General features: G+C 56.8%; 1 protein-coding gene across 1 annotated transcript in view; it reads left to right on the top strand.

Moving 5' to 3' along the window:
* Positions 1-20,436, top strand: part of MAPKAPK2 (MAPK activated protein kinase 2) — a 28,767-nt gene extending 8,331 nt beyond the window's left edge. Inside the window, exons 2-10 of the mRNA XM_053964232.1 lie at positions 11,254-11,393; positions 13,301-13,365; positions 14,005-14,084; positions 14,191-14,317; positions 14,937-15,012; positions 15,142-15,266; positions 16,808-16,893; positions 17,415-17,495; positions 19,099-20,436. Of these exons, the coding sequence (XP_053820207.1) occupies positions 11,254-11,393; positions 13,301-13,365; positions 14,005-14,084; positions 14,191-14,317; positions 14,937-15,012; positions 15,142-15,266; positions 16,808-16,893; positions 17,415-17,495; positions 19,099-19,242 (924 nt within the window). The 3' untranslated portion in view covers positions 19,243-20,436. The remainder of the gene's footprint in view (positions 1-11,253; positions 11,394-13,300; positions 13,366-14,004; positions 14,085-14,190; positions 14,318-14,936; positions 15,013-15,141; positions 15,267-16,807; positions 16,894-17,414; positions 17,496-19,098) is intronic.
* Positions 20,437-21,619: the final 1,183 nt, after the last annotated feature.

The raw sequence follows: 21,619 nt of genomic DNA, 5'->3' as shown, positions 1-21,619 counted from the left end.
GTTGGGTGCCACTGAGCAGCAGCTCAGGCTGGGTGGGAGCCAGAGCTGCTTTTTCCTGGGAGCTGTGGAGCAGGTTTGAGGTTCTGCCTCTGCCACAGTCTGGGGGGGCTGTGGAAGATGGTGTTTGTGTGCCTCAGTGCAGTGCTTTGGGGCGATAGTCCCACTTCTGGGCCTCGCCTGGAGGGGCTGCAGGTCAGGCATGGCCCTGTGGGTCCAGCAAATGAGAGCAAGGAGAGGGTTTAGGAAGCTCAGGGCATCCTGTTCCCTCAGTTTTGCCAGGCTCTGGCAGTAAGGGCAGTGTGTTCTTAGCAGGTCAGGCACCTCTGGTTTTAACCAAAACATTCCTTTCATGTTTCCTTCTCCTCAAAGATTGCCCTGAAACAACCAGGCAGATGTCACTGCAGCAGGGTTGGCCTGGGCCGTGGTGCTGATGCTTGCAGGGTTTCAGTGACTGAACTGCTGACCATCACTGGGCATCTGGGTCCTGTACCCACCTCGAACACAACCCCCCAGCAGCCCTGCAGAAAGAATTCACAGAATCACCAGGTTGGAAGAGACCTTCAGGATCATCCAAGTCCAACCCAGCCCCAGCGCCTCAACTAAACCCTGGCACCCAGTGCCACATCCAGGCTTGGGTTTTTTAAAACCTTGCCCTGTGTGAGAGGTGGGGGCTCTTCAGGGCTTCATTTTGCTGAGGAAATGAGGCTCTGCTCACTCGAGGTGCTGCTCCAGGCTCTGTGGGGCCGTGCCAGCCCCGCTGCTCCCCGCAGTGCCCCAGGCTCTGCTGCAGGGCTCGTGTGGGGGACGTGGGGGCTGCAGAGCCACACAAAGGCTGCCCTGTCTGCTCTTTGGCTTCTCCCAGCCCTGAGCTCTTCTCGTGAATAAGTGGGATTGAAAAAGCTTAAATTCATACAAAGCAGGGCCCAGGAGCCCCCGGCTGACCCGGAGGGAGCAGCTGCCCCCTGCTCACCCCGCACCCGGGGTCCCGGGTAACGCTGCCCTGGGATGAGGGTGTGTGTAAGGCTGGCTGAGGGGAGAGGTTTCTTTTTAAAAGCTGGCTATGGGAATGCCCAAGGAGACCAGGCTGTTTGCCAAGGGAGCAGCAGTAGCTGCAGGAGGAGATTTTTTCTGTTGGTTTGTTTAAATATCCGTGCATTTATCCTTTTATCCCATCTCCGTTTTAATCTAGCAGACAAAATGAGTCCAAACCACTTGGTGCCTGTGGGATTTGGTAAGAAATCAAGTAGCCTGCTGGTAAACACTGTCAAGCAGTGGGGTACTGAGCATCCATGGGAGGGTCAGTGACTCCTTCCTGTGAGTTTTCCACACGTGTTTTTGCTGTGTATTGAAAAGATGTAAGAGTACAAAACTGTAAGAGTACAAAACTGGATCTTTCCTGTGAGTTTTCCACACGTGTTTTTGCTGTGTATTGAAAAGATGTAAGAGTACAAAACTGGATCAGGTTCGATGGGGCTCTGAGCAGCCTGGTTGGGTGGAAGGTGTTGCTGCCCATGGCAGGAGTTGGAATGAGATGTTCTTTAGGGTTCCTTTTAACCCAAACCACTCCATGGTTCAGTGACTCCTTGCTCTGTCTTGAGCCCAGCCTTGGTAACACCAACAGGGGGGAAATTTCCCCCTCTGTTATTTTTGGAAGTTTGTGCACCCAGGCACTTGGAGGTGAGTTTTGCACACTTGTTAGCCGAGGTGTTTTGAGGTGATGGTGCTGACTGAGACACTGCTGGTCTGGGCTCTGTCCCAGCTCCACCAAACCTCCCCAGCTCCGGGGCCACACGGCTGCTGCTGCCAACAGGTGCTGTGAAGGCTCCTGGGGCTGCCAAAAGCCTGCAGGGAGCTGAGAATAGCCACCATGTCCTGAGAGCTTTAATGTGGTGCCAGCAGGATGCAGAGAAGGGTTTTTTTTTTTTAAATAGAAACAGAACTGTGTTTTCCTGCTGGCTGAAGGAGTCTCGGGGTGGCTGCTGGAGGAGGAGGGCCCTGCTTGGCTCCTGGGTGGGCAGGAGGCTCTCAGGTTTTCACTGCATTGCTTCAGAGCCCAGGATTTCCCCTAAAACCCTGGCTGCTCCAGGTAAAGTGGAAGTGCCCAGCCTTAGGTAGTGCTGGGTCTCGAGTCTGGGGTGTTGCTTGGCTCTTCACCCACGTGGGTTCGTGGCAAACGGGGGTTTCCACCAGCCCTTCTGCAGCTCCTGCTGGGTGCTGGGCTTGTACAGCCTCCCTGTGATGGGAGGATGAGGAGGGAGGCCTGTGGGGCAGGGACAGCCTGGAGACTGCACTGAGAGCTTTGGGGCTGTCTGGGGAGATGGCAAAGGAGAGGCTGGTGGGGGATGTGTGTCCCTGAGCAGCTCAGGATCACCCAGCGGGGTGCAGTCCCCTCTTGTCCCTCTGCCCCTTCATTGCCATCCCCTCACACACGCGGCCGCCCCTCTCCCTGCCCTGGAGCTGGTGGTGACAGAGGTTCATGTTTGCTGTGCCATGTGAGAGGAGGAGGAGGAGGAGGAGAGGAGGAGAGGAGGAGGAGGAGGAGGAGGAGGGCTGTTGGGGGCCGTGGGGCCCCTGCCTCTCTGAGCACCTGCGCAGACAAAGCCCAGTTATGAAACCCCTGAGCTGCTCCTGGCCTGGCCTTTTCCTGCCCCCAGCACGCTGGCAGCCTCAGGCTGGTGTGGGCACCGTGCCTGCTGTGGGCTCTCTGTGGCTCCAGCCCCCCTGGCACTGGTGGGTGCTGCCAAGGTGGGTGCTGGGCCCCGGGGGTCCCAGCAGCCATCCCTGCAGAGCTGGGCTGCACAAACCTGGCTTATCTCAGCAAGGTGTTTGCTGTGCCCTGGTGTTGACAAAGCCCGTGGCAGGGGTGAGACCGTGTTAAACAAACAGCTGAGGAAGATAGGATGATGCAAAACGGGGCTGTCGTCACCGAGCTTCGGGGGTGCGTAAATGAAACCCTCCTCAGGCTTGGCACGGGTGCAGGAAACACATCCCCAGGCCATCCTGCTCCCAGTGCCAGGGGCGAGTGGCACTTCAGGAGGGGCTGGCCTTGATGCAGCTTTGTGTTTCTGTTTGGTTTTTTTCCTTTTTTTAAATATACGTGCATTTATTTATGCTGCTCTAAGATCTGTGTTGAGAGGCCACAGGCGGGATCCCTGTGCTGGGGGGGAGGGTGGCAGCCTCTTCTGTCCTGCCCATGGGCTCAGCCCTGAGAAATTTCATTTTTGGGCAGAGCTCAAGCCCAGGAGCTGCTGGGAAGCAGTGAGTGTCGTGGGGCTTCTTCTGGCAGGGCCTCACGGCTGCTCTGCTCGCAGGCGTGGGTCTGGGCCTCTCCCCAAAATCACTTCCAGCTGAAACGTTTAGGGAATGGGTGGACACGTCCAAAAATAAAGGCAGTTCTGGGATGTAGGTGTGGGGGATCCAGAGCTGCCCCTGGGATCAGAGGTAGCGGGAAGATCAGGCAGGGTTGTCCCCAGGGCTGGTGGAGCCAGGACCCAGAGAGATGCTCTGGGTGCTCTGGGGTCCCTCTGACGCTGAGGGGGAGCCCCTGGCTGTGGGTACAGGGCTGCTGGAGGCAGCACCGTGCAGTGCTGGTCGTAAGGGGTTTTTTCAAGCTCTGCCTGTGGGAGGGAAGCACAAAGGCCATAGGTCAGCCCTGAGTTAATGGTTTACGTCAGTGTTTACTTCGGTATTAATCACACCTGCAAATATCAACCACTTCCTATCATGAAAGCACATGTGTGCTTTTCCGTTCCGTTGTCAGCTCCGATAGCAAATCTGGCAAGGAGAGGGCTGAGGAGGAGGAGCTGAACCCGGCCCTCAGCTCTGCAAAGACGTGGAAGGTGAAGGTGTTGTGTGAGGCTGGGAAGATCTCTGCCCTTCCCATGGCTCCTTATTTCCCCTTTCACTTTGTGTTTGTGGATGCAAGGCCCCGGCAGAGGCAGAAGAGGTGTGTGGGATCTGGGGTTTGGTTTGCAGAGAGCATCTGAGCATCCCTGCCCAGAATGGCTCCATGCAGAGCTGGGCTGTGGCTTCTTCTGGCCCCAAGGCAATGGGTCCCTTCCCTGCTCAAGCCCAGTGCTGTGGTGGCTCCTGGTGGGCAGAGACATCTTGGATGTCTCTAGACAGGGGTGGGATGGGCTGGGTCGGAGCGTTTCGGCCGTTGTGACCCTGTTTGTCCCTGTGGGATTCGCGGGGAGGTCCTGGCAGCGTGGTGGCTCTGTCACTCCAGCCAGATGTGGCACAGCAGGACATGGGACCTCGTGACTGTGGCTCGTGCCTGGGCTGCTCCTGCTCCTCACCCGGAGCCTCCTGGAGAGATGAGAGTCAGGTGAGTCAGCCAAACCCAGCACTGGCTGCTGCTGGGGGCTGGAAGGAAGAGGAGGCTCCCAAAACAAAAACATGGGACTGAATAGGCCCCTAATTTTGTTTTTCTCAGATAAATGAAGCCAACGCTCTTTATTTGTCTCCTTTCAACACCAGCCCCAGCCTGTTGCTGGGTGTGAGTCAGCGGGGATGCTTCGTGCTGCTGCCTTGTTGCCATTTACCTGCTCTGACTTTTTTCCTGTGAGTTTTACAGCCCCTTGCCACCCACCTCCATCTCCTCCCTCCAGCCTCATCCCCAAAGCCTCCGCCACGCTGGGACCCTTCCCTCAGCATCCAGGGTGCTGCTCCTGGATAGCCACTTGGACACTTCATCTCCAGGATGTGCCAAGAACGTTTGTGCTGCTGGGAAATGGGCTCTGCAGCACGGGGGACACGGGCCCCTGGCAGGTGGCTCTTATTTAAACCCAGGCCTCTCTTCTGCTCCTCGCCTTTGTGTGCCTCGAGAGGCTTTTGTTGCCGCCTGAAAAGGCTGAATGGCTGCTGCATCTGTCGCAGGGGGAGAGAAATGCTCAGCAGATGCCCCGGGCAGGTGGGGGGGCTGCGGGGCGGGGGGTCCCGAGCATCGCCCACCGGGCAGGGACCCCCACGAGCAGGGGAGCACAGGGGACCCGGGGCTTGTGCAACGCCGGCGGGCGAGCGAGGCCCCTTGTGAAAGCACCGTGTAAGAGCTGCCTCTTCCTCGCCCCATCTCCATCCTCCGCCCCGTTGCGACACCGCCCGCAGGAGCGGCCACGAGCGCGCTGCGACATCTGCCCCCGCCGCGACATCTGCCTCCCTCCGCGCTGCTCCTGCCGGGGCTTTTAGCTCTCCCCTGCCTCTCGCAGCCTCTTCATGCCTGGCTGGCTGCTCGGCTCGGGCTGTGCAGTCGGGAGGCTCTCCTCAGCTCGGGTGGCTCCGGGTGTTCCTCGGAGCGCTGCGATCATTCAGGCCGGGAGAATGCGGCCGAGCAGCTCGAGCGTGTGTTTGTGTGTGTTTGTGTGTGTGTGTGTGTCAGCTCGCGTTTGCTCGGCCTCGCTTGCCTCTCCTGCCTTGCTCTTTCTAATCTAAACCATCCTCTCTGGCTGGGATCCTTTCTCCAGCCTTTCCGTTCTCCCCGAGGCGGGAGAACGTGGAGGATGGAGCCGCTTTGTGCTCGTGTGGCTCGGAGCCTCGGTGTCCACCCGGCTCTGGTGGCACTGCCCCATCCCTCTGCAGGGTGGGCAGCTGATGCCGGGAACCGCCTTGGGTGAAGCCACCTCCGCCAGGGAGCAGAGCCAGCCCTCCGAGCAGCCGCGCCGGGCCGGCAGGACGGGGCACGCTGCGGGCAGGATGCTGCCGGACCCAGGCGCGGCTCCTCCTCCGGACGCGTCACCTCTGCTCTCTGGCTTTCCCCGGGCAAAACGAACGTGAGGATGAGGCTTTCACCTCTTCTCTTGGGGCTTCAAACTCTTTCTGTGGCTCTCTGGGCGTGGGCAGAGCAGAAATGAGCCCCAGCTTGGGAAAGTCCCGTCACCAGGGCAGCAGGGCAGGTTGTGGTGGGTGTAAGCAGCGGGGATGGGGTTAATGTAAAGATTTATGTAAGAGCCACGGTGATGTGGGGGAGGCTTCCTGAGCTGCACCTTTAATTGTTACTGCCTTGTGGTTCAACCATGAATTTCCCTCTGTTTGGTAACACAATTCCTCTCAGGGGCTCTGGGACTCGTGATTTTATTTCTCTTTTGTAGCTCATGAACACCAAAAGCGGAACCAAGCTTTGCTGCTTCCACGTCCTTCTGCTGCCCTCTCCCTCCAAGCTGTATCTGGCAGGGACTGGGGGGGCTTTGGGTTCATTACCTGTGGGCTCCCCAAATATTCTGGCATTACAGGCTCAGCTCAGTGCAGGGAGAGGTGGGAACAGCCTGTGCAAAGCTTCCAGCACTGGCCCTACAAATGTGTAAAGCAGCTGACGCCAGTTGGCAGCGAGTTTGCAGGGGAAGATTAGAAGAGGAAAATCCTTTGAAGAGAAACCCTTTTGCTTTATTAGGAAAAAATGCTCCTTGCCCTGTGCTAGCCGGGTCAGGGGAATCCAAAGCCTGCGTGTGTGATCCAGGCAGGGGGAAGCTCTGCTTTGCTTCCCTGCTGATAATTTGGGGGATGACAGCCTGCCTCTCCTCGCTGTAGGTTTATTCTTACTGCAACTCAAGAAGAGTTTATTTTAACCCCTGTGGTGCAGACAGGTCCTGAGGGGAGCTCCTGGCGGTGGTTTGGGGCCTGGGTACAACACCCTGTTAGAGGGGTGGGTGCTGCATGGCCTGTGCTGTTCTGCTGGGGACCGAGGAGAATCGGGTGGGATCAAAATGCACACGGAAATAAAACCACCCTGCCTGCAAGAGCAGCTGCAGAGCCCGGGGTGAGCGTGGGGCAGCCCTGGAAAATGGACAGCTCAACACCCCCGTGTGAGCCTGATCCTCACTTTCCATGGAAATTGCCCGTGGCAGGTGAGTTGTTCCTCTTGGACAGGGATGTCTTGCCCATCTGAGTGTGCTTGGCTCTCCGAGGGGCAGCAGCATTTGGGGCTGTGGTGGCACCCACAGCGAGGAGGGACAGTGGGACAGGAGGGACAGTGGGACAGTGTCCTCAGCGACCTCCTGCCGTGCCAGGGGAGGAGAGGAGGGAGCTTCCTTTTCCAACCTGTCGTGACTCATGGAACATCATCCCAGGAGGAGGCGGCGAGACTGAATCAGTGGTGACTGAGGACACGCTGGGAGAGGGAACGTGAGCGTGGGCAGCTCCAGCCCCCTGCTTTGCTCCAGAGCCTTCCTTCCTTCCTTCCTTCCTTCCTTCCTTCCTTCCTTCCTTCCTTCCTTCCTTCCTTCCCTTCCCTTCCCTTCCCTTCCCTTCCCTTCCCTTCCCTTCCCTTCCCTTCCCTTCCCTTCCCTTCCCTTCCCTTCCCTTCCCTTCCCTTCCCTTCCCTTCCCTTCCCTTCCCTTCCCTTCCCTTCCCTTCCCTTCCCTTCCCTTCCCTTCCCTTCCCTTCCCTTCCCTTCCCTTCCCTTCCCTTCCCTTCCCTTCCCTTCCCTTCCCTTCCCTTCCCTTCCCTTCCCTTCCCTTCCCTTCCCTTCCCTTCCCTTCCCTTCCCTTCCCTTCCCTTCCCTTCCCTTCCTCCCTCCCTCCCTCCCATGCTGTGCTTGTCCTGAGGTGATGGGGGGGAATTCAGCTCCAGGTGGTGCTGAGCTCTTCCCTGGAGCTGAAGCTCATGTTTGATGCCTGCAGGAGCCTGGGTTTGGGTTTGCTCAGAGAGGTGCTGTTCTCCTGCAGAAGCCCTGATGAGCTGTTTTTGTTTTCATGAGCTGCTTCCAGGGTTTGTCTTTCCAAGGTGGCGAAAAGCCCAGAGGTGCTGCTGGAGCTCGTGAGGAGCCTTTGCTGCTCTCGGGGGCCTGAGCACATCAGGCTGGGCTGTGCCATCCTCTGATGGCAGCAGTGTGGCAGCTCTGGGCTTGAGGGCTCTAATGACCCTAATGAGGGTGCTTAGAGGAACACAGAACTAATTTCTCTCGCAGCATGGAAAGGCTCCTGGGGGAGCTGGGCCGAGCCAAGGCACAGGATGGCAGCAAACACTGTCTGCCCAAATCTCAGAGGTGTCAGGCTGCTGGGAGGGGAGCTGGAATGCGGCTGAAAGCTGAATTTCCTCCCTAATTGCCAGCAGGGTGGAGTGGCTCTTTCCCTGCTCTCCCTCCTTTCCTGCAGGGAGGTGCCCCAGTGGGATGGGGCAGAGCTCTGGGCTGGCACAGCTCTCCTGGCTGTCCCCTGCGATGCTGAAGGGACGCTGGGGTGCTCTGTGGTGATGAGCTGATGTCTGGAGATGTGCAGAGGCTGCAAACCTGAAGCCCTGCAGCTCCTCCTGTCTGACTCCTGCCCGGATTTGCTCCGAGGTGGTGGCAGAGCTTCCTCGCAGCGCTGCCCTTGTGCCCTGCCCGGGGACACTTGTGTAACGCGGGGATCCGGTTACTGCCCTCCTCTCCAGCAGGGGCAGGCAGGAAGTGCAGCGTTTTCCGTCTGAAATAATGAAGAGTTTGATCTCCAAGGAGCCCTTCTTTGGAAGGGGAACAGGAGAGAAGAGCTGGGAAAGCTGAACTGAGAGCAGCTGTGGGGAGTTCGGCAGCGTGTCCCGGCTGCTGCCATCGAAGGGTTAACCCTGGTTGTGTTCCACATTACTGGCTTGCAAAATCAGCTGGGGTGGGATGGGGGCATTCATCCTTGCTAAACCTCAGGGGAAACACGAGGTGATTTTCCCATCGCAGCCTCCTTGTTGGGAGCCAAGAAATACAAATCCTGCCACGGCCACAGGCTGCCCTGGGCACCGGAGCTGAATTAGGGGCTGGGCAGTGTTGTCACACCCCCAAATGCGTTGGACATCACCCACCCCAGGTTTCACTGCTGGCTGGGGAATGGGAGGGAAGGTTGGCAGCTGTGGGAGCTGCTGGCTCCCACCTGAGGAGGACAGACTGGTGGCAGTGCTGCTCCTGCCCCACCGCTGTGCCACGCTTGGCACATTCCCGGTGTCCCAGGGCACAGGGAGCCAGAGCCTGTGCTGAGGGCAGGAGTTTTGGGGTGCAGCAGGTGCTGCTGGGGCTGTGGGCTGCCCCTGCCATGGCTTGCCTGTTGGATTATGATCTTTTCCTTGCCAGAGATGGGGCAACTGAGAGGTGTTTTAAAAACTTTTATTCCATTTTCAGTCTCATTTGAAGGGTGAGACAATGTTATAATTCACACCATCACAATCAGAAGCCAACTATTTCCTGATTACAATACAATGTAAGTGTTTCTTGGCCTATCAGCTTTCTTAATATCATAAAATACACTGAGAGCTCATTAAAATCATAGAGGAAATATTCTTACAATCTGACGGTGTCAGGTCACAAGAGTCAAATATACTTTTCACGTCCTTCCTGCAGCAGCAGTGGGGAGTGCATCTGGCCTTCAGCTCCCCCCTCATGGGAACATTTCCTAAATTAACCAAATCATTGCCTTAATGGGGACTAATCTGCTCCTCTCTAAGCCTCTCCATCACCTGTCCGTGCAAAGCCAGCAGGGGAGCAGAGGGAGCAGCTGGAGCACAGCTGGGTGTTCCGAGAGCACCGGGGCAGCTGTTTGCTCCCGGAGCTTGTCTGGGTACAAAAACAAACGTCAGGGCCCTGCTGGTGCAGGTAATGGAAGCTGCTGCCTCCTACTTCATTAGAAATCCAATTAATCTCCTATAAAAGCACTCAGAGTGACCTCTAAAAATGGGATGTATTTTGCTGTACCTCTGCTGTTTGTCTTGTGCAGAATGATGTTAACTAGCTGCTTCCTGCTGGTCCATTTTCCCAGCGCATAATTACAAATTGTTTTGTTTTTCTCTTTTCTCTTCAGCTTCCTGGCTCCCCGCGCCAGGCTCTTCAGAGCAGGGCTGCAAATAGCCAGGCTTTTCTGCAGTCCCCTCTGCATGGCTCCTCGGGGGGCTGGTGTTACTCTTGCTTATGGTTTTGGCTTCTGCAGGGTGCAGTTTTTAGGGTAATTAAGCAACAGAGGAGCAAGGAGGGGCTGTGCCACCTCCTGCCCTGCCTTCCTTTTGCCCTGAGGCTGCCGGTGTGAGCGATGTCCAGGAGTTGTGCAAACAAAAGTGGCTTTGGCCACTTTGGTCCTTGCAGAGCTTCTGATGGTTTGCTGCCAGCAGCCTCCCACAGGTTCCCACAGGTTTCCTCTGCCTGGGGAAGCAGGAGAGCTGAGGAGGTGGGAGAGGTGTGACCAGAGCTGGGATGGTGTTTCGGGTGGGTGCTGAAGGGCACATGCTGTCTGTGCCTTTCTGTGCTGTTCTGGGCAGGAATGCAGATGGCCAGGGTTACCCTGCCAGGGCAGCACCATCAGTGAGTGCTGCATCTGGAAACGGGCACTGTGTGGATTTTGGGAGTTAATCCTTGTTCCTGTGAGATCCCAGCTGCGCTGAGAACCACCCTGGGCCCTGCAGAGCATCCCAGGGCTGATGCTCCTCTGCTCCTGGAGCGCGTCAGGGAGAGCTCAGAGCGGTCAGAAGGAGTTTTCTGTCTAAATCTGGGTGAAATGGGCAAACCTGCTGTTTCCTGCAGGGTGGGGGTGTGTTTCCACATCCCCCTGCTCACTGCTGCTCCAAGGGGCAGAGCTGCTCCAGAGGCCGAGCCCGGCCCCAAAGGCTGCTGGAGACAGGAAGGAAAATGAACTGTGCTCAAGATAGACACGTTTGTTGTTCTATATTTAGGAACACAATAATTAAGGCTGGTTGTTTATCCTGACAAACATCATAGCTAATAGTCTAGGGCAGACAAGCAAATCCTTCCTGCACCTGGGAACTCTGAGTTGTCTTTGGGAAGGGCAGGGGGCTCATTAAAGAGCTGTAATTTAGGGAACATCTGGATGTTTGCTTTGTCCCCTCCCCAGGCACGGGTGCTGGTGGGCTCTGAATTTGTGGTGAGGGAGCTTTTGTGGTCAGGAGGGCCCCATGGAGCAGCAGGCTGATGGATGGGAAATGATGGGGGACAGCAAAGCAAAGGTGAGAGTGAGGATGCTCGGTGGCACCCAGGGGTGCAGCAGTGGAGGTATCAAGGTGCAGAAGTTGGCTCCTAAATGCAGTAGATCTTGCTGGTGGGGCACTGGGAGGTGGCAGGCAGCCCGAATAAGCTTTTGTGAGCCTCAGGAGGAAGGGCAAGCCCAGGGCAAACGGCTTCTTAGTGTTCCCACTAGATGGGGATGGAGGCATTGTCAGAGCGCTCTCTGCGCCCGCAGGGAGCAGCCGGCCCTCGCCCCCGCGTCCTCTCTGGTGGCCACGGTGCCAGCCGGGGGTCATGACCCAGCTCCCCGGGGGTGTCTCGGGGCTGACGGGCTGTCCCTTCTCCCGCAGATGCTGCAGGACTGCCCCAAGGCCCGCAGGGAAGTGGAGCTGCACTGGCGAGCGTCGCAGTGCGCGCACATCGTGCGCATCATGGACGTCTACGAGAACCTCTACCAGGGGAGGAAGTGTCTGCTCATCGTCATGGAGTGGTGAGCGCCCGGCCCAGGGGCACTGCAGGGTGTGGGGTGGTGCCAAAAGGGGGGTGGGCACCTTCCAGCCCTGGGGACACCGGGGGGATGCAGCCCGTGAGCTGCAGGGATGGCAGCCCGGGCAGCGGAGCGGCACCGCTGGCGTTGGAGGGACTTTGGGGACAGCGAGGGCTGCTGGCTCTGAGTCATCCTGAAAACACGCTCAGCTCGGGGCCTGTGGTTCTCGCAGGTGGGTCATAACCAAACTGCCTTTGGCCATCAAAAGCCGGGGTAGGCAGCAGGTTCCCGGCAGCCTGCGGTGGGGCAGCGAGCAAGCCGAGCTGGCACCGCGGGTACTGCCCTGGCACCGCCTGCAGCAGCAGCTGAGCTGCTCTGGTTTGGGTAGGAGCTTGGTATTAACCTGGGGACGAGGAGGAGGGATGAAGGGGAAAGTATTGAAACCACATCCCAACCGCAGCTGTGATTTGATGCAGCTTCCTTGCCAAAACCTCTCCTCTGGCAAGCTGGTAGATCGCCCGGGGGGGCAGCGGGTGCAGGAGCGGTGCCAGGGCACGTGGCACAGCAGCCCCCAGAGCAGCTCCTTTGGGGAAGCAGGCGCCTGAGAACCACCCTGGCACTCTGGGCAGCCAGGGGTGGGGAAGGAGTGGCAGTGGGGAAAAAGAGAATGGCTGAGGGGTAGGAGGAGAGTCCCCAGGACTGTTCTATGTGACCGAGGGATGCTCTGGGGGTAACGCCCATCACAAGGCAGGATTTGACTTCCAGCAGGAGCAGGCTCTGGATCCCTCCTCCCAGGCTCTGGATCCCTCCTGACAGGCTCTGGTTCCCTCCTCCCAGGCTCTGGATCCCTCCTGACAGGCTCTGGATCCCTCCTGACAGGCTCTGGTTCCCTCCTCCCAGGCTCTGGATCCCTCCTCCCAGGCTCTGGATCCCTCCTGACAGGCTCTGGATCCCTCCTGACAGGCTCTGGTTCCCTCCTCCCAGGCTCTGGATCCCTCCTCCCAGGCTCTGGATCCCTCCTGACAGGCTCTGGATCCCTCCTGACAGGCTCTGGTTCCCTCCTCCCAGGCTCTGGATCCCTCCTCCCAGGCTCTGGATCCCTCCTGACAGGCTCTGGATCCCTCCTGACAGGCTCTGGTTCCCTCCTCCCAGGCTCTGGATCCCTCCTGACAGGCTCTGGTTCCCTCCTCCCAGGCTCTGTGCAGCAGAGGGCCCCAAGGGCTGCAGGCTATTGCTGCTGCAGATGTCATTGCATGTCAAGGAGATGCTATCAGCACTGGGAAAACCAAACTGTTCCTGCTTCAGGCAGATAAGGCAGGGGCAGGAAGTGCCATTATCCCTGCTCTCATGGAGATTTCTCCCATACCTCAGTCCTGATCTCTGTGGGAGCTGTGTTTTCCCTGGGAAACACAGGGAACCTGGGGAGTCCTGGGGAGGGAACCCCACCAATGGTTCTCCAACACCTCCCATGGGAGCTGGCTGTGCTGCAGTGGGGTCCAGCCTCTGTGTCCCAGCTTGGGGAGCCCATTGTGACACTGCTGATGTCTCACCTGTGCCCTGAGCTTTGCTCAGCACTTCTGTGCTGGGTCATGGTGCTGCTGAGGCAGTTGGCTTGTGAGCAAAAGGAGGCCACGTGTGCTGGGAGTGCTCTCACCAACTTCAAGCCACATTTGCTGCCTTTACTGTAAATGTGTTTCTGTGGGCTGCTGGGGTGACCACGCCTGCCTGTGCCTCTGCCAGCACAGAGCCTCTGCCCTGCTCGTTTCGGGAAGGAAACGCCCCAGAAGCACCAACCCAAGGACTGGGATGGAGAAGGGGATTGTTTCCTGCTCAGCAGCAGAGGGTTTGGTGCTGCCTGTGGCAGTGTGAGGTGGACCCACGGCGTGTAACAGCAGCTGCTTCTCTTCCAGCTTGGATGGCGGGGAGCTCTTCAGCCGCATTCAGGACAGGGGAGACCAGGCCTTCACAGAACGGGGTATGGAGCCCACGCCCTGCTGGGCTTTCAGGCCAGTCCCTCCCCTCAATGACTCTTCTGAATCCCCAGCAGAGTTCTGCACTCAGGGAGTGAGGGATGTGGGTGCAAGGGGCCCTGCTTTTCATGTTTACTTGAGAATAGGGTTAGGGGGTATTTTCTCAGCTGCTCCCACACTCTGTCCATCCCACTCCTGTCAGAAACACCCACCTTTCTCAAAAAACTAAGTCCATGGGCTGTGATTCTCCTAGATCTCGTTAATCTTATTCCCTCTACTCCTCTGGGCAGGAAAAGCAACCACACAACCCAAACTCTGAGCCCCTTGCCCCCTTGACTTCCCATCCTAAGGGGAAACCTTTCCCAGCTGGATTCCTTGCTGCTTGGGTGTCCTAAACGGTGCAAGCCCCTCCTTGGTGTTAGGGCCAGGGGCTGGACTCTGCCCCATCCCTTCCCCTGGAGTTTCTGGGAGCTTCAGGCTCCATACCCAGGGATGGGCAGTGGCAGAGACTCCATGGAAAGGGGGACTTCAAGCAGGGAAAACCCCTTTGACCTCAGCCAGGTTCTTTGACTCCTGGTTTGTAGAGTTCCCCAGGGAGCAGTGCCCTTTTTAACTTCCTTCTGGTGGTTTCTTTGCTGCTTCAGAGGCTTCGGAGATCATGAAGAGCATTGGGGAAGCCATCCAGTACCTGCACTCGATCAACATCGCGCACCGGGACGTGAAGGTACCACCCTGAGCCCTCCCCTGGCGGTGCTGAGCCCTCCTGGGCAGTGCCAGGGCCAGGCTGGCCCGGCCCTGCTGCTCACTGCTTGCCCCCTGCGTGTTGCCAGCCGGAGAACCTCCTGTACACCTCCAAAAGGCCCAACGCCGTGCTCAAACTCACCGACTTCGGCTTCGCCAAGGAAACCACCACGCACAACTCGCTGGCCACGCCGTGCTACACGCCCTACTACGTGGGTGAGTGCCTGGGGGGCTGGGCTTGGGGGTTTGCAGGGCTGGGGGGGCAGAGCTGGGGGGGTTTGGAGGGTGCCACGTGCAGCTCATCACCTCTGCATCCAGCCTGGATTGCTGAGCTGCAGCAGGGAGCTGGGGGCTGCTCCAGGCTGTCGCTATTGGGACACAAAATGAGTACACAGAAGTGAGGTAAGTTCAAAAGAGAAAAAGAGCTAATTTTATTTCTGACTTTGCAATATATAGTATTCCAAAAGTGACAGTGGGTTGGAGGATGGGATTGCCACCGCTCCAACCACACTGGTTAAACCAACAGTCCATCAATTCTCTCTTTCTACAAAGAAGAATGCAAAACAATCATTATTTACATGAATGGTGGGTGAGAACTCCAGTAGAAATATGTAAACACCAGAAGGCATAGAAAACTTTTAAAAGAACTTTAAAACTTTCAAAACAACTATAAAAGAAAACTTAACACTTTTAAAATTCAGGGCAACACCAGGCAGTGCTTCCCACAGTGCCTGGTGGGAGCTGCAGGTGCTTCTTTGGTGTCTCCATGGGGTGTCAGAGCCCTCTCACCCTGTGCTGACACTCGGATTTAGGATTTTCTTTCTGTCTTTACCAGCCCCAGAAGTGCTGGGCCCAGAGAAGTACGACAAGTCCTGTGACATGTGGTCCCTCGGTGTCATCATGTATATTCTGTAAGTCTGAGGGTTCCTCTCCCTCCTGCCGGGCCCAGCTCCTGCTCCTGGCACTGCCCTGTGCCCTCTAGGTGCTCCTGGGGAGGTTTTTGGGGTGGCACATTGACTCTGTTCCCCCTCCTGGTGCAGGCTGTGCGGGTACCCCCCCTTCTACTCCAACCACGGCCTGGCCATCTCCCCTGGCATGAAGAAGCGAATCCGAATGGGCCAGTACGAGTTTCCCAACCCCGAGTGGTCCGAGGTGTCGGAGGAAGGTAAAGGTGCTCCCTGCGCTGGCTGTCCCCAGGCTGGCGTCTCCTTTCCAGGGCTGTGTCAGGGCTCACCTCTCAGCACCTTCACCTCTGCTGGATGGGCTTTTGCCGGGGGGTTTGTGCAGGGCCAGGAGTGTGGCACAGGAGGGCACACAGGAGGGCACTCAGGGCACTCAGGAGGGCACACAGGACACAGAGGAGGGCACTCAGGGCACACAGGGCACACTCAGGAGAGCACACAGGGCACACAGGAGGGCACTCAGGGCACACAGGAGGGCACACAGGGCACACAGGGCACACTCAGGAGGGCACCCAGGGCTCACAGGAGGGCACACAGGGCACTCAGGAGGGCACTCAGGGCACACAGGGCACACTCAGGACAGCACACAGGGCACTCAGGCAGGCACACAGGGCTCACAGGAGGGCACACAGGGCACTCAGGAGGGCACACAGGAGGGCACTCAGGGCACTCAGGAGGGCACACAGGACACAGAGGAGGGCACTCAGGAGGGCACACAGGGCACACTCAGGAGAGCACACAGGGCACACAGGAGGGCACTCAGGGCTCACAGGAGGGCACACAGGGCACTCAGGAGGGCACTCAGGGCACAGAGGGCACACTCAGGGCACACAGGGAACACTCAGGACAGCACACAGGGCACTCAGGAGGGCACACTCAGGAGGGCACTCAGGGCTCACAGGAGGGCACTCAGGGCACACAGGAGGGCACACAGGGCACAGAGGAGGGCACACAGGAGGGTACTCAGGAGAGCACTCAGGAGGGCACACAGGGCACAGAGGAGGGCACAGAGGAGGGTACTCAGGAGAGCACTCAGGAGGGCACTCAGAGCACACAGGAGGGCACTCAGGAGGGTACACAGGGCACACACAAGGGCACTCAGGAGGGCACTCAGGGCACTCAGGAGGGCTCACAGGAGGGCATTCAGGGCACACTCAGGAGGGCACACAGGGCACTCAGGAGGGCTCACAGGAGGGCACTCAGGGCACACTCAGGAGGGCACACAGGGCACTCAGGAGGGCACACAGGGCTCACAGGAGGGCACTCAGGAGGTCAATCAGGAGAGCACTCAGGAGGGCACTCAGCACTCAGGAGGACACACAGGAGAGCACTCAGGGCACACAGGAGAGCACTCAGGAGGGCACACAGGGCACTCAGGAGAGCAATCAGGAGAGCACTCAGGAGGGCACTCAGGAGGGCAATCAGGAGAGCACTCAGGAGGGCACTCAGGGCACTCAGGAGAGCACTCAGGAGGGCACTCAGGGCACTCAGGAGAGCACTCAGGAGGGCACTCAGGAGGGCACTCAGGAGGGCACTCAGGAGGTCAATCAGGAGAGCACTCAGAAGGGCACTCAGGGCACTCAGGAGGGCACTCAGGAGGGCACTCAGGAGGTCAATCAGGAGAGCACTCAGAAGGGCACACGGGGCACTCAGGAGAGCACTCTGGGGTTTTGGGGCTGGGGTTGGAGCTCAGGAGAGCCCCCCTGGGAGCTGCTGGCCCCTGAGGCTGCCCCAACCCCTGCAGTGAAGCAGCTGATCCGAAACCTGCTGAAGACAGACCCGACCCAGCGCATGACAATAACGGAGTTCATGAACCACCCCTGGATCATGGTGAGTGGGGACAGTGAGGGGGGGTGGGATAATGGGATCCATGGCATGGGATGGGATCCATGGCATGGGATGGGATCCATGGCATGGGATGGGATGGGTTCCATAGCATTGGATAATGGGATAATGAGATGGGATGGGATCCATGGGATGGGATGGGATCCATGGGATGGGATGGGATGGGATCCATGGCATGGGATGGGATGGGATGGGATGGGATGGGATGGGATGGGATGGGATGGGATCCAAGGCATGGGATGGGATGGGATGGGATGGGATCCATGGGATGGGATGGGATGGGATAGGATGGGATGGGATGGGATGGGATGGGATGGGATGGGATGGGATGGGATGGGATGGGATCCATGGGATGGGATGGGATGGGATGGGATGGATGGGATGGGATGGGATGGGATGGGATGGGATCCATGGGATGGGATGGGATGGGATGGGATGGGATCCATGGCATGGGATGGGATGGATGCCTGTGGCTCCCAGCTCACACTCCTCCCCTCTCCTGGCAGCAATCCATGCAGGTGCCCCAGACCCCGCTGCACACCAGCCGTGTGCTGAAGGAGGAGAAGGACCTGTGGGAGGATGTGAAGGTAAAACCTCTCTCTGTCCCTGTCTGCCAAGCTCGGCCCCTCTCTGTCATGTGGGGAATGTCCTCTCCTGTGGCATTGCAGACCAGGCTCGTTCACTGTCCCTGGAAGTGTTCAAAAACTGCATGGATGTGGCACTTGGGGACATGATGGAGTGTGGAGTGGCTGTGTTGGGTTAGCCATGGAATCATAGAATGGTTTGGCTTGGAAGGGACCTCAAATGCCGGGGCAGGGACACCTTCCAGTGCCCCAGGCTGCTCCAAGCCAGCCTGGCCTTGGCACTGCCAGGGATGGGGCAGCCACAGCTGCTCTGTGGGGATGGGAATCCCACCCAGGCCCTCCCCACCCTCACAGGGCACAGCATGGTTGGCCTCAATCACCTTGGAGAGCTTTTCCAGCCTGAACAATTCCATGGTTCCAGTTAGGTGTGGGCGTGCTGGCTCTGGGATCTGTGCTTGGGAGCGAGCTGGAACATTGGGCAGTGGGACACTCAGGCCCCGCTGCGATTTATTCCCAGCTGCTCTGGGGACCCTGGGGGGGCTTTGCTGATGGCTCTGTGCCCCCTGCCCGTGATTTATTAAAGAAATCTGGATATTGATCTAGTACCGATGTCCAGCTGTGACGGACAAAAACTCTCCAACAGTTTTAAAGTTAGAAAGTGTTTGTTTATTGTGACACCAGGCAGCGTGTGGGACAGCTCCCAAATGCACACTGCACCTTCCCAATGATTACAGAGTCCTTTTATCCACACCAGAATTGAATACCCAAAACACAAATACATATTCATCATTTAGTACATCCCATTCCTCGCTTCCTGTGCTAATCATTCCCAAAGCTATTAAACATGCGTAGTTTGTTCCTTGAGATGGGTCGGTGTCCCTTTTGATGCTGTTGAGCAGGACAGGAACAGAGAACTCCAGATCAGAAGGCAAAGAAAATGAGCTCTGATTTATTTCAAATGTACCACTCTATATATAGAGAACATGGAGAAGACTCATTTTATTGGTCTTAGAGTAAAAACATCCCACACCACTGGTGTGCAGTGAATGACACACGGTAGCAGAACCTATCTATAATCAATGTGAACAACAAGATAGATTAGAGAATTATTTACATTCTTTCCCAACTGTTTCCCAGGCTCTTGCCTGGTTAGAAAACTTCTCTTTCTCTCTGACTGAGCTGAGAATTGCCACACCTTTCATGGGGAGGGGTCCAAAAATGAGGAAGTAAATGAAGTCTTCCTCATTCTGACCTTTCTACCTTTTCAATGCAAATATACAAATGAACCTTGGTAGAACTCCCATTCCCTGTCTTCAATTGGTTTCAGAGCAGAGGAGGCCCACAATTGTCTCATGTTCCTAAAAGCTGTTTGTCAGTTTCTGTATTCCTCATTACAAACCCATTTTAATTCCTCATTAAAATTTAATTTAATTCCTCATTAAAAACATTGTGCTGACAAGCAATCAATTATTAGTTAATTACTAACTCTTAACTTCGTCAAGGCCTACTCATTTATTTTAATTAACTCTAGTAAGGCTTACCTCTAACTAAAATCTTAGCTCCTCTAAAATCTCTAAATCCCTTAAAGTTGGTGTTTCACCCGCAGGAGGAGATGACCAGTGCCCTGGCCACCATGCGAGTGGACTACGAACAAATCAAGATCAAGAAAATCGAGGATTCCTCGAACCCTCTGCTGATGAAGAGGAGGAAGAAAGCCAACCCCCCCGAGCCCGCCGCGCTGCCCCACTGAGGGCCCCGCCCGCCGGCCCTCCAGAAAGCAATAACTATATATATATATATATTTTTTAAGAAAAAAAAAGACAAAAAGAAACAAGACTGTTCTATCGAGCGCATGGAATTCAGACATTTATACCAGACTAGTTATTTTTAGCTACTCACCTGTGTTTCTGACCTTTCTGGAGCAGGTGCTGAGATCCCCCCTCAGATCCACACCTGCAGCCAGGGATTTTTTTGTCCTGTAGGTGAACGCCGCCAATAATTGGATTTTTATTTTTCTTTTGTGAAACAGTTTTGATTTATATATATATATTTTTTTTTCTTTTCCTCTTCCTTCCTTCCAAAGACATGGAAACTCCTGTGGTGACCTTTTTAGGGTATATAACATATAAATATTTTTTAAAAACTACTGTAGAGCTGAAACCCAGACAGCGTGTTCCCTGTGTGGATGCTGGCTAGAGACGGGCTCCAGGGAAGGAGAGCTGCCCTCCCCCCTGTCCTGCTGCCCTGGGGGGGGGGTCCCTGTGGCCACCAAATCAAGCCCAGGAGCCAAAAAGCAGCGCCCCAGCCCTCCCTGGGGGTCTGCCTGGCAGCACCGTCTGTCTGTCCGTGTGGGGTGTGTGTCTGTCCGTGGGCCTGCAGCTGCTCTGGCTCCCCCTGCGTGGCCTGGAATGCAGCTCTGACCTCAGGGGGGGCAGGGGGGGGCAGGGGGCTGTCCTGTCCCCCCAGCTCTGCAGGGATGTGTCCCCCCCACCCCGTCCCCAGCGAGGTGCTGCCCTGGGGGGTCCCTGGGGACAGGGGGTGGCAGGGCAGGGGTGGAGGTGGCACAGCTTGAGCCAGGATGGCAGCACTGACCCCTCCCTGGCCGGGGCTGGGGGTGCTGCTGTCCCCCCAGTGTGGCTCCTGCAGCTGCTCTGAAGTCTTTAGTCCATGGATTATTATTATTATTATTGTTATTATTATTATTTGTCACGATGTTTCGCTTCGTTAAATGTGTTTGAATGGAGAAAAACAATTTTTTAAGGCAATGTTTAGTTTTTAGGTGATCTTTTTAGACACTGTACGGAATTTTAATTTGTTTTGAAAACTGGTTTTTATCCCCCCCTTTTTTTTTTTTAATTTTTTTTAATTATTTTTGTCTGTTGGCTTATACTAATCTTCCCAGTCTGCTCTTCAGTCCTTTGGATTAAAGACACTTAAAGAGTCACCCAGTCTCTCCTGTTGCTTCTGTGGCACTCAAGAACCCCCCAGTGCTCCAGCTGCTCTCCCTGTGTCCTAAAATTGCTCTTTTTTCCACCAGAAAGGCTGAGCTCCCCTGGATGTTCCTGGGGACACAACATCCCTTTGCTTGGGGACAGCTGCTCGAGCTCTGGTGCCTGCACAGAGACTTCCCTCCCCAGCACGTGTGTCCCCCTGGCCTGGGGCTCTGGGGCTCTGGGTGCTGTGGGGTGATGTGGATAATGCTGTGGGTGCTGTGGATGATGCTGTGGGTGATGTGGGGTGTTGTGGGGTGATGTGGGGTGCTGTGGATGCTGTGGGTGATGCTGTGGATGATGTGGGGTGCTATAGGATGCTGTGGGTGCTGTGGGTGATGCTATGGATTGATGTGGGGTGCTGTGGATCATGCTGTGGGTGCTGTGGATGCTGTGGGTGATGCTGTGGATGCTGTGGGGTGATGTGGATGCTGTAGGATGCTGTAGGATGCTGTAGGATGCTGTAGGATGCTGTAGGATGCTGTGGGTGATGTGGATGATGTGGATGATGCTGTGGCACACAGGGCTGCCGGTGCCGTGCCCAGGTGCCAGCAGGGGACAGACAGACAGGCAGAGAGACAGACAGGCAGGCAGACAGACAGACAGGCAGGCAGACAGACAGAGAGGCAGACAGACAGACAGAGAGACAGGCAGACAGACAGACAGGCAGGCAGACAGACAGAGAGGCAGACAGACAGACAGAGAGACAGGCAGACAGACGCTGCCCGCCGGTGTCGGGCTGTGGGGCCGTCCTCGCTCCCCGCTGTCACCGCCGGGGCCAGGGCTGCGGGCGCTGCTGCTGCTGCAGGAGAGGAGGAAGTGGTGAGATCCTCTCGTGCCCTCCTCTCCTCTCCTCTCCTCTCCTCTCCTCTCCTCTCCTCTCCTCTCCTCTCCTCTCCTCTCCTCTCCTCTCCTCTCCTCTCCTCTCCTCTCCTCTCCTCTCCTCTCCTCTCCTCTCCTCTCCTCTCCTCTCCTCTCCTCTCCTCTCCTCTCCTCTCCTCTCCTCTCCTCTCCTCTCCTCTCCTCTCCTCTCCTCTCCTCTCCTCTCCTCTCCTCTCCTCTCCTCTCCTCTCCTCTCCTCTCCTCTCCTCTCCTCTCCTCTCTCCTCTCCTCTCCTCTCCTCTCCTCTCCTCTCCT

Source organism: Vidua chalybeata, chromosome 24, assembly GCF_026979565.1.
Source record: "Vidua chalybeata isolate OUT-0048 chromosome 24, bVidCha1 merged haplotype, whole genome shotgun sequence".
In the NCBI taxonomy this organism is placed as follows: domain Eukaryota; kingdom Metazoa; phylum Chordata; class Aves; order Passeriformes; family Viduidae; genus Vidua; species Vidua chalybeata.
This window is presented reverse-complemented; position numbering and strand designations above follow the sequence as displayed.